This window comes from Sturnira hondurensis, unplaced genomic scaffold, assembly GCF_014824575.4.
Source record: "Sturnira hondurensis isolate 20B ecotype Veracruz unplaced genomic scaffold, ASM1482457v3 Scaffold0003681, whole genome shotgun sequence".
In the NCBI taxonomy this organism is placed as follows: domain Eukaryota; kingdom Metazoa; phylum Chordata; class Mammalia; order Chiroptera; family Phyllostomidae; genus Sturnira; species Sturnira hondurensis.
In genome coordinates, this window is record NW_028076312.1 from 5,904,729 (window position 1) to 5,916,781 (window position 12,053).

The 12,053-nt window shown below is 41.0% G+C and overlaps 1 protein-coding gene across 2 annotated transcripts in view; it reads left to right on the forward strand.

The window, feature by feature from the left end:
- The window catches only part of CDC16 (cell division cycle 16), a 35,616-nt gene that overhangs the window by 22,377 nt on the left and 1,186 nt on the right, over nt 1-12,053 (forward strand). For both annotated transcript variants that reach the window (XM_037042103.1, XM_037042102.1), the window contains exons 13-17: nt 2,204-2,356; nt 3,787-3,850; nt 6,307-6,368; nt 7,345-7,480; nt 8,909-8,999. In XM_037042103.1, coding sequence (XP_036897998.1) covers nt 2,204-2,356; nt 3,787-3,850; nt 6,307-6,368; nt 7,345-7,480; nt 8,909-8,999 — 506 coding nt within the window. The remainder of the gene's footprint in view (nt 1-2,203; nt 2,357-3,786; nt 3,851-6,306; nt 6,369-7,344; nt 7,481-8,908; nt 9,000-12,053) is intronic.

Genomic DNA, 12,053 nt, shown 5'->3' on the forward strand with positions numbered 1-12,053 from the left:
TTTGGGGTGAAATCCTCTGAGGATATCAGTTAAATCCATTTGATCTAGCATGTTATTTTAGGTCACTGTCTCCTTGTTGATTTTCTGACTGGAATGTCTATCCATTGAGGTCAGTAGGGTGTTAATATCCCCTACTGTGACTGTACTTCTGTTGATCTCTCCCTTTTTGTCCATCAAGATTTGCTTTACGCCCTGGCTGGCATAGCTCAGTGGATTGAGTGCAGGCTTGTGAACCAAAGGATCACGGTTCATTTCCCAGTCAGGGCACATGCCTGGGTTGCAGGCCAGTTCCCAGCAGGGGACACACGAGAGGCAACCATTGATATTTATCTCCCTCTTTCCTTCACTTTCCCTCTAAAGATAAATAAATAAAATCTTTTTAATTAAAGTGAGGGGAGGAAATGGGAGGGAGGTGGGGAGCACTGTAGGGGGCAGGGCAGGGAATATGAAACAGAAAACTACTTGAATAAGAATTAAATTTAAAAAAATCTTTTTGAAAATCTAGGGTTTATACCCCACACTTCTCAGGGGGAACCCTGAAATATATCCCTCTGGAAATTCAGCTGCTGCCTGTTGGAGCTTAGCTAGTCTTCTTATGGTGATGTGATTTCTTCATCTGTTCTTGCTTATAAGGCTTCTTCTCTCCAGCTAGTGTTCAGTTGGTTATTCAGGATGACTTTTCTTTGATTTACTTGTAATTCCAGTGTGGTTCTGGGAGGGGTCAGTGTAGCTTTCACTTACTCCTCTGCCGTCTTAAGACCTGGAGCTGCTGATTTTTCGGGCCAGTGTGGAGCTGGGAAATGGGAGATGGGAATGGGATAAGTTAAAACATCATTAAATCTGTTCTTCTTGCTGGGACTCCACTGTTTTTCTAGAATAAACACTCCTCACTTTGTTGTTAGTCTTTGGTTAACTTCTGAAGTTCTGAAAAAGTTTATTTTGATAATTTTTTGTAATGTTCTTATTGCTTTTATGGAGAAGTGGATTTTACTCTGCTATTTCAGAAATTCCTCCAGGGAAATACCTTTGGAGCAGTTCTTCATGGCCCTGGCTGGATAGCTCAGCTGGTTGGAGGGTTGTCCAGTATTCCAAAGCTGTGAGTTCAGTCCTCGGTCAGGGCACATACAAGAGTCAGCTGGTGGCCCTGGCCAGTGTGGCTCAGTGAATTGGTTGTCATCCTGTAAATTGAAAGGTTGCTGGTTTGATTCCCAGTCAGGGCACATGCCTGTGTTGCTGGCCAAGTCCCTGGTTCGGGGCATGTGGGGGGCAGTGGATTGGTGTTTCTCTGACATATTGATGTTTCTCTTCCTCTCTTTCCCTCTCCCTCCTTCTCTCTTTAAAATAAATCAACAGAGTCTTAAACAAAATAAAATATCCCCTCTATTTTTTTGTAAAAGAGTCAACCAGTAAATGCATGGATGAGTGGAGCAACAAATCAGTGTTTCTCTCCCCCTCCCTCCATCCCTCTCAAATCAATAAATAAACATTAAAAAACAAAAGCTTTCTTTGTGACCCCTGTGTAGAACATAGAATCTTGAGTCATAATTCTAGATTAGAACCAAAGCACATACCAACCAGTCAGTATTTATTGACATTCTTAGATTCATTTTTAAAGAAAAATTATCTCGTGATTGCTTTCATGTTATCTGGTCTGACCCAGTACTTACTCTGTGCCTAAAACTGTCTCAGAGGATATGAAAATAGAAACGACATAGTTCAGAACTCTTCGGTGTGGAACTGGTGTAATGGGAACTCACACAAGGGAGAGCCGCTTCAGGTAGAAAGTCAGAAGCAGCTCCATAGAGGGAAGTGGAACTTCAACACAGTCGTGAAGGATACCTGGCGCTGAGTCCGTAAAGGAGGATGAGGAGCGCAGTCCAGGCTGGGGCTGTGCCATTAGCGCAGTGCGGGAAAGCAGGTGGCACCGCTCTTCTGCTCTACAGGACTTTTGGACTTCACTGTTGAATAATGAAAAATAGAGGGTAGTTTTCTGCTAGATTCTACAAGTGGAAGCTGACTAGTCTAACAGCTCATTTGGCACTCATTAAATATGAGTATGTAAAGTTGCAGAAAGAAAACCAAATGCTCTCATTTTTTGGCTATGTTTAAATTAATCTGCAGGCAGAATTTAAGGTTAAAAATTAATTTCTACTGAATTGTAAAGATTTTTGTATTGAATATGTGAAATTTTTCAATATTTTAGGTGTCACTTGCCAATGCTGTATATTGGATTAGAATATGGATTGACCAATAACTCAAAATTGGCTGAAAGATTCTTTGGCCAAGCCCTGAGCATTGCCCCAGAAGATCCTTTTGTTATGCATGAAGTTGGCGTGGTTGCCTTTCAGAATGGAGAGTAAGTACCGAGAGGCCAAAGCCCTCCTGTCTCCTTTTTATAAATAGAATACAACCTTAGTCACTAGAGTTTCAACTGGTCAGAATGACTCTTCAGCAGGTTTTTATTTTTAAATGTGTACTCTTTGAGGAGGAGGACGTGGGCAGTTAAAAAAAATAGAAAGGATTATCTTGGCTTTTGTTAAAAGTGCTCAGCCTTGGGATTTGGTCCCTTTTGGTGTGGGCTGTTACAAGCTCTTAAATTCCAAGACTGGACAGTTGTCACCAACCCTGTCAAGTGACTGAACCTCACAGCCTGGCCCCGGGACACTGCAGAATCCTCAGTCACCTGTCTCCTTGTTGATTAGGAGTTGGAGTCATGCATTTGAGAAAGGTTTTCCACAGTTTTGAAATGAAAATGTTTTCTGTTTAGTTAGCAGTTAATCCAAAAACTAAACTAATTTGAATGGCCTAATCTGAATTTCTTAGCCAGTTGAGGTATTACTGTAGTCTTGGATATTTGTAGAATAAGTAACTCATTGTCATACTCAAAGAGAAAACTATCCATAGACCTTTGTGCTAAATTATACACAAAGTTAATACAGTAAGTTAGTACTACTGTAGTGACTTGTTGTGGCATGTGTGTGTGGTCGAAAAACTGGATTAACTAGTATTCATGTAAGAAAGTTTGGACCTTTAATAAATAACACGTGGTAATAATCTGATGCACAGTCAAGTTGATTTTAACCCCAGAGTCAATCAAGGTGCTTTCCCGTGTGCAGGTGTGCGCATGTGTCCCGGCTCAGGTCAAACAGATGACATTCTGCCCTTTTATTCCCATTCTCCTACTGTACACCTGTACTTTTTTTGCATTGTATTTTGTGTTTTTTATTGATGATTTCACTGTTTAAAAGGTGCAGAGCTGAAATGCCGTCTGGTATTCCTAAGCACAAGAAGGCTATGTTGTGCCTTGGGGAAAATACGTTTGTTAGATAACTTTGATAAGGGATGGGTTACAGTGCCTTGAGTTCAGTGTTAATGAATCCACAATATATGTCAGACTAGGCATCACTAAACACCAGTTTAGATAAAACAGATTGTAGGGGGAACGGTTAGTGGAGAAAATGTGAGCAGGGGTTTATAGGAACCTAAGCCCTTTGTTTCCCCTGGGAGCCGAGGGGGAACACTGACGTGGTGTGCACGGTGACTGTAGAACCCAGTTACCGAGAATGGTCAGAATTGACTGTGTCTCCCAGCATCTTCAAATCCTGTGACATGAATGCCCCAAACTAATCATTTATCATCCGACTTAAAGTTGAATTGTAATACCCTGTTTACAGAGGTTTACCTCACTTCATTTTCATGTCACTGGAAACAGATACTGAGATTTTTCTTAAAATGTTTCTAGTTGCTAACTTGATTAACCTGCAGTCTTTTTTTCTTCTATTTTAGATGGAAAACAGCAGAGAAATGGTTTCTTGATGCTTTGGAAAAAATTAAAGCAATTGGGAATGAGGTATTTTATGTAATATCTGTAATACACACACACCCACACATACTCCTAAGTGTGTTTACTGTTGAGTGAGGAAAATAATACAGACAGTCTGTCTTGCCTCGAAAATAGTAACCTAATGTTTATCGTAACAATTGTCAGGTACTTAACTGTTTCCCTGCACACTACAAAATGAGTTTGTTTCAAATTGAGAGGAAAGCAGATGTTGGCTGTTTGCTTCTTAAGAGGCTATGGTTTTGATATTGAGAGTCATCAGTGTATTTGGTGACTGTTCGATGCGGGGATGAGTGGTGGTTGGTGGCACCTGGCGGGCACTGGAGCTCGTAACCTAGTCCGTCCTCCAGCACCCACTGAGCCTCATCCGTGATGCGTGGGCAGGTGTACCAGCTTATACCCCTTTTGCTGAAACAGGGCTAGGTGTCATTCACATTCAGACCTGTTGTTTTTCTTTACCTTGTACTTAGTAAATATTTAAACTGTGCAGTGTTTGAAAAATTTGCTAGGTTTTATCGTATGAAAGATATACGCCATGAATTAAACTTTCAGCTAGTTATTTTAAAATAATAAGTAATAGATATTGTAAACTTCTGTAGGTAAGAGAGTTGCATGTTGCTACTCTTCTGGTTCCTAGTTCTTTATATACACACACACACACACACACGTACACACACACCCCTATTTAGGTTTATTCTGTGGTGATTATCACTAACCAGTTACATTCTGTTTTTGTTCAGGCATACTTGCTCACAGCCCACCTTTTCTTTGGCTGTAGTTCTTCTTTACTGAGAAGGACACAGCTCCCTTGGACTCCCTGCTGGGTGGCATTTTGCCTGTCCCCGAACACACAGCTTTACTTATTTTGGTCTCTTCATATTTGTCATGTGAGGTTAAAAACACTATTTCTGTGTGTTTGTGCATGTATGTATATAAACAGGTTCTTCCACAGCTCAGTCTTGGATGGTCTGGATAATACATGTGTTTTTGTTAATATAGGATTGCCACTTAGCACCTTGCCAATTTACCTTAGGACCTTGCTACTCAAACTGGACTAGCCGCCTCAGCATTACCTGGGAGCTCTTTAGAAGTGCACAGTCTCAGACCCACTGAATCGGTATCTGCATCTTGCTAAAACGCAAGATCCTGAGGTGATTCTCATGCACAGAGAAGTTTGAGATGCACTGTCATAGATGACGCTTACAATTGAAACTTTTCTTTGATGATCAGAAGATGCTTTGGGGAGGCTTAAAGAAATTTTAAATAATGATTTTAAGTATAAAAGCACAATACTATTAAGCTGCCAAAAGTATTAATGGACATTAATACTTTTTAATGTCCATTAAAAAGTTACTTGAAGAGGAGAAAATACTGTTTGACTTTAATTATCAACTGCAGAAAATGTCAGAATAACCACAGGAAAGCAGTCATGCCTAAAATCATAAAGGGCTTGTTTCATTCACATGGGCTGTGCCTTCCAGGGCCAGGCCCAGGAGAGTCAGACAGCGTGGCTCAGGTGTGTTTCTTCAGTTAGTGAAGAGTATTGAATGCATGTTGACTGTGGCCTGAGCTCTGAGCTCGGCATTGGGAGGCAGCAAGGAATTGGCTTGGTATTTCCTGCCCTCACATCTATTGAGGAATGTCGATAAGTAAGTTGGCAATAATACAGTTTACAAAAGGGGCTGTGATTGAGGAAGAAAGAAACCCACATAGAGAGGCCATTAACCCAGACCTGGGAGGTTCGGGAAGGCCTGGGCAGAGCATCATATGCCTCAGTCCTAAGGGATGATTGATGCTAACCAGGCAGAAGGGAGGGAAAGGATGTCTTCGCTCTTGGGAATAGTGTGTACAAAGTTTGAGCTAATTCAGTACAGCTTGGCTTTCCAGGTCACAGAATGACAAGAGCTTTTAAGGGCCTTGAAGGTGATGTTAGAGCCTGCACCTTACCCTGAGGGAGTGGGCGACAAAAGGTTTAAGAAGGTCAGTGTGGTCAGGCTTGTCCGATCAGGGCCGAGAAGACTGTTACTGGGCGGTTGTAATTTTACCAGGGAAGCTGATAAACAGGCCTCGGTGATCTGGAGGCGTCAGGGATGACATAGGTGCCATGTACTGATGACAAGGGCACTCAAGTGGAGGTGAGGTGAGGGGGCTGGGCTGGCAGGAGAGAGAAGATGGGAGTTTAGCTTGTGACACGTTGAATTTGAAGTGCTTGTGAGATTTCTGAGCAGAGGTGGTTAGTAGGTAGAGTGACAGCTCTGGGCCAGAGATGCAGAACTCGAACTTCACCATGGATGTGCTCTTTGATAAAATAACGTCCTCAGGAAGTCCCATTAGTAGTAAACAAAGATGGGAAAACCAACAGCTCCTCCCGCATAGTGCCGCGCAGGCACAGGTGTGCGAAGCCATGCACGCAGGCCGGGCTGGGGCGGCGCCTGAGACCTGCGTGTGCTTTCGCTGTGTTTCAGGTAACTGTGGACAAGTGGGAGCCTTTGTTGAACAACTTGGGGCATGTTTGCAGAAAACTGAAGTAAGTGAAGGAGAGCATTTTCAGAAGTACTCTTTGTAACTAAAAGTTTTCTTAATTTTGTGTAGTCTTTTCTGTATTTTTACTTTATGAGATTCTTCATCGCTCTTGTACTTGGCTACTCAGAGCAGTCATCAAAGTGGTTTTTATTATCTCTGTTGGTACGATTTTTAGTAATATATTGAGAATTATATTTCTTTTAGATTAAAGAATTTTAGTGTTCAAAATTAATTTAGAAGAATTAGGGCAGTAGGATTTAATTAACGCCATATCGATATTCTAACTCACTGTTTTCCTCCTGATAGTACTTCTGTGGTGTGAGAAACAGATGGCAGTTGAAGAATAGATTCTTTAGTTAGGTGAGCTGGGTAAACTGTAGGTTACTCAAAACTTCACAGGTGTTTCTATTTCAAGATTCTTTGGAGTCTTTACTGTGCATGTGGACTACAGCATATTCCAAACTTTATTGAGCACAAAACCTTTTTCTCAAAAGATTTTACAGGGAAAGTATTCCAGAGAACTTTGGAAAATGCTGTTCCAAGTAACTCCTTTGACCCTTAAAGCAAAACTCTTAGTTGCTTTTCACCATCCTTGCTGTGGATAGTTTGACTTCACAGGGAGAGGCCTTGCCGTGTGATAGGTGAGGCACAGGCCCAGGAGTCAAGCATTAGGTTCTGGTTCCAGTCTCCCGCTAAGCGTCCAGAGGAGTGCGGCCCATACCCCTGCAGGAGTACCCTCAGTGGGCTGAGCAAGCAAGGCAGGGAAGGACCCGTCAAAGAGGTGTGGGATGTGTTAGGATACACAAAAGCGGATATGAAGCACCGTTACCAGTCTAGGTGTTACTCTGATGTAGGAAAGTTTATGTTTTCAACGCTTGTCTTAGACTTAGGAATTTAGTGCTTTTACTGTGCCCACTAATTGTTCTCTCTCTTCCCATTTTCTCCCCCTCCCTTGACTCCCTCTCTCTCTTCTCTCGCAGAAAGTATGCTGAGGCATTGGATTATCACCGTCAGGCATTGGTGTTAATTCCACAAAACGCTTCCACCTATTCTGCCATAGGGTATATCCACAGTCTGATGGGCAACTTTGAAAATGCTGTGGACTATTTCCACACAGTAAGTCTTTTGTTTGTGCCTAACTTTAAGTCTGGTTGACATTTACCACTTCAAGATCTTTTCTAGGCAGTGTTTTGGTGCTTTACAGTTTTAAAATTCATTAGGCAACCTTGCATTCTGTTGTCTTCTTGGCAGAGAAAAGCATGTGCATACTGTGCAATAGTCATCAGATCAGACACGTGAGAGACCCGCCCCGTGCGTGCAGTAAGGCATGGTAGTGCCCTGCCTGGTGACATTTGTCAGCCCGCCTGAAGGGGGCATTAGTCTAGGCAGGGAGTGCAGAAATTTGTGTTGCACAGTGAGGGCCTCTTGGGAATTCTAGTCTCTCTCCTTAATCCCTATGCTGTATTTCATTTAATGTAAGACAGCATTAATAAATATAATGACCACAAAAAACAAACAAGAAAAACCACTGCCACTTAAATTTGAACATAATTCATGTTTATCACTTAGTTAGGTTTTTTTGTCCTTAGAAAATATGCTCCATTGGAAGTAATAGGATACTGATTTTTGTCAGCAATCACTCTAGTGCCTACATAAAAATACGTAAGTGAAGTAAATAGTTAAGATACTCAGTTCTTCACATCAGAGTTCAGTCCTCCTAAATCATTTTCGTACTGGGGGGTCGACACCTTGGTTTGCCCAAAGTTGTGTCCCGCTGCTGGCACGGCCTGCCATTGACTCAGGGCCTTCCAGCCAAGGACATTGGCCCTGTGAGTGGCTTGCTCCCAGAAAGTGCTGATGGGAAGTTTCTAGACAGCCGCCGCAGATCGTGCCCTTCTGTGGCTCCCTCACATGGTCTGTGGCCTCTCTGTGCTGCTCCCACGGGCCCTCGGCACGGCGGCGGCCAGAGGGGTTAGAATGCGGAAAATGTGGGTCTTAGACTTGATGAAATAACTGTACTTGAAGAAAGATAAAGAACCAGAAAATTAATATTTCAAAGATAAACTCAGGAGTGGTAGATTTATAACTGATTTTAAAGGGTTTGGTTAGTGATTTTCAGTTGAGGGGATGTCCTGAATACTGAGCCCGTCAGAAGTGTGTGGACTAAGCAAGTTTTCTAGTTGGTGTGATTTTCAAATATGTATATTTGAATGTGCATTATTTGTTTTTATTCTGTGATTTAATTAACACAGAGGCTTAGAGGGCTCTGTGTGAAGATGGGGTCTTTAAAATATTTCTGGAGGAGGAGGATTTTAAACATACAAAATGGTGTAGGATAGTGTAATGACCTTCTGCGTGCCCATCACCCGACCCCCACTGTCATTACCTGGCTGTTCCTGCTTCAGCTGTTTCCCCAGTAACCACCTCCCTCTACTGGTGCCTCAGATTCCCTGGAGTGTGTTGGATTGAGCTGAGTAGGAGTAATTTGAAACAAAGAAGGAAATACATTTTCTTGTGATAACCATGCTGAATCTTTTCTGGCAGGCCCTTGGTCTTAGGCGAGATGATACCTTTTCTGTTACAATGCTTGGTCATTGCATTGAAATGTACATTGGTGATTCTGAAGCTTATATTGGTAAGATTATAATTATATTCCATTTTTAGATTGTTTTATATCTCTGTTTAGGTTTCTCTAATTTTTGTGGAAGGTTCTAAGTTTATTTTTCTAAGCATTCTAACTACATTAGTATGAAGAAACTACATTTATTTTGTTGAACAATGTTGTGAGAATTAATGACTCATTAAGTATTCATTCAGTTTGAAGTCGAGTACTTCTTATATGCAAAATACTGTTATAGAATATGTGCAGAACATGGTGATATATAAGAAATCTAATTGCATTCTGGAAAAATCTTGGAGATATTTTTCTGATAAATAAAGGGCTTGGGCCTTACTATTTTATAATGCAGGGCATACCATGTTAACTTAACATTTCAGTGGAGTATTAAGTTGGCTTATGTTCACGTTACAGTGCCCTAGCTCTTTAAGTTATTTTCTAATGATAAGCAACTCCTAAGTGTGGGTGGAACTGATATACTTGGACACTCATTTAGTTATAAACATTGTAAAGTAAAGAGGTGCAGTGAGGTTACATCTTGAGATGTAGACTTTGGAGTAGACAGATTTCTTTAACAGGACATAAATTCACAGGGGAGAAGATGTTACATTAAGCTTCAATAAAATTAAGAACTGTTAACCAAAAACACTAATATTAAGAGAGTGAAAAGGCATGAAATAATACACTGGGAGAAGTTATTGATAATACATCGACTTGTCTAGAATACAAAAAAAAAAAAAATCCTACAAATCAATAAGAAAAAGTTCAGTCAAAAGTGAGTCAAGCTGTAGCCTGGTAGCTCAGTTGGTTAGAGCATCTTCCCCATACGCCAAGGCCACAGATTTGAACCCTGGTCAGGGAACATACAAGAATCTCCCAATGAATGCACAAATAAGTGGAGCAACACTTATTTGTGTTGTCTCTCTCTCTCTCTCAAACTAAAAAAAAATGTTAAAAACAGATAAAACACTTGAACAGGAGCTTCACTAAAGAGAATATTCATACAAATGAATAGCACCTTCATTTGTTACAAAACAAATGAAGGTGCTAATATCATTACTAGGGAAATGAAATCATAATGAGGTACCACTGTACACTTGCTAGAATGGCTACAATTTAGAAATACTGGCAGTACCTAGTATTGGTGATGATATGGAACAACTGAACTTTTTAAAGATTTTATTTATTTATTTTTTGAGAGAGGGAAAGGGAAGGAGAGAGGGAAAGAAACATCAGTGTGTGGTTGCCTGTCATGCACCCTCTACTGGGGACCTGGCCCACAACCAGGCATGTGCCCTGACTGGGAATCAAACTGGTGACCTTTTGGTTTGCAGGCTGGCACTCAATCCACTGAGCCACACCAGCCAGGGCATAGAACTTTTGCATATAGTCGATCATCAATAGGGTTATAAAAAAACCTGTTTGGAAAACTATTTAGCATACCTACTAGTTATATAGGCTTACTATATCAGTTATCAGTTGCTGCTTAACAAGCCGCTCCAAAAAATATATATTATTTCTCAAAGCTATTTGGGTTGATTGTTGGCTCTTGATGCTCTCCTTCAGTTATGCATCTGTAGTCAGCAGGCACTTAGCGGGGCTTGTAATCTCCGATGGCCTCATACATAGGTGGGGACCTCAGTTGACACCGCTGGGCCTTTCCGTGGGTCTTTTATCCCAAAGTTGTAAAGGTCAAGACTTCTTCAAAGCTAGAAGTTACACTAAATCCCTTCCGTCACATTCTGTTCATCAAAATAAGCCATGTGATTAAGTGCAGTATCAGCCTGGGAGAGGGTTATTCAAGAGCCGCAGAGATGCCAGGATGTGTGAATCATTGGGAGGTGGCGGGCAGCTCTTAGGGTAGTGGTCTGCCGTACTGACTTGACAATCTAGCAGTTTTACTCCTAAGTATACTCCCAGTAGAAACAAGGGCCCCAGTAAGCCCAAGTTCACACACAGGATTGTCAGTAGCAGCTTTATTCTTAATAGCACCTAACTGGAAGTAACTGAATGTCCACCAATAGGAGAATGGAGAAGTGCATTTTGGTATACTCATACAATAGAGTACTACACAATTAAAATTAAAAGGACTGACTGACTACTGAATCATGTTGTTACATAGATGAATCTCACAAATTTTGACCCCCCAAAAGAATATATACCTAATTTCATTTATATGAAGATTAGTAATAAGCAAAACTTATTAGTGGTGATAGAAAAATCAGAGCAGTGATTACTTCTGGCTTGGAAGGGGGAAGCATTTACTAGCGGCAGCATGGCGTGGCGTTCTAGGAGCTGGAAGTACTCTTGGTCTGGTGTGGTTATGTGGGTTTGAACATACGTGAGAATTCAACCAGCTGTGCACACGTCAAGGTTTGTAGGTTATGATTCAGCTTTCTACAGTTAAAAAATGAAAAACGAAGCTTAAGCTTTAGCATCCTGACGACCTTAGATTGAAATCTCAGCTCTGCCACTCAGTAGCCCTGTGACTTTGGGTCACATCTGAACCTCAGTTTTCCTCATTTGGTTGGGTTGGGAGGCGTAAATGCAAAGTTTTTATGCAGCTAAGTGACATCTAGAGATATAATACTGAGTAAGACAGACATTTTGCCTGTTCTCACAAAGGTAATGCTTCTACAGAGGTTACCAAGTGTAAAATCTCAGTGATTTTGTGTTCTGTACTACTTTTTGTTGAAGTATAACTGACATATATAAGTTACAACTGTATAACATGATGGTCTGATATTTGTATATTTTGCAAAATGAGCATCACAGTAAGTCTGGTTACCATTTGTCAGCATATAGTTGCAGATTTTTTTTAAGCGTTGAAGCTTCTAAGATCTACTCTCTTAGCAGCTTTCAAATGTGTGACAGTCTTAACTGTAGTCACTGTGTGTGCTGTTTTTATTTTTAGAACACTTGTGTGTCTAAATCTGTCAGAACACCTAATAGTTTGAACTGTGTAAAATTGTCATTTTGTTTATGTCAGAAATGTTTGAACCTAATGTATCTGTGGAAAATCTTTTTTCCATTTTAAAGATTTTGGTAGGTGGAAAATACATTTAACCTCAC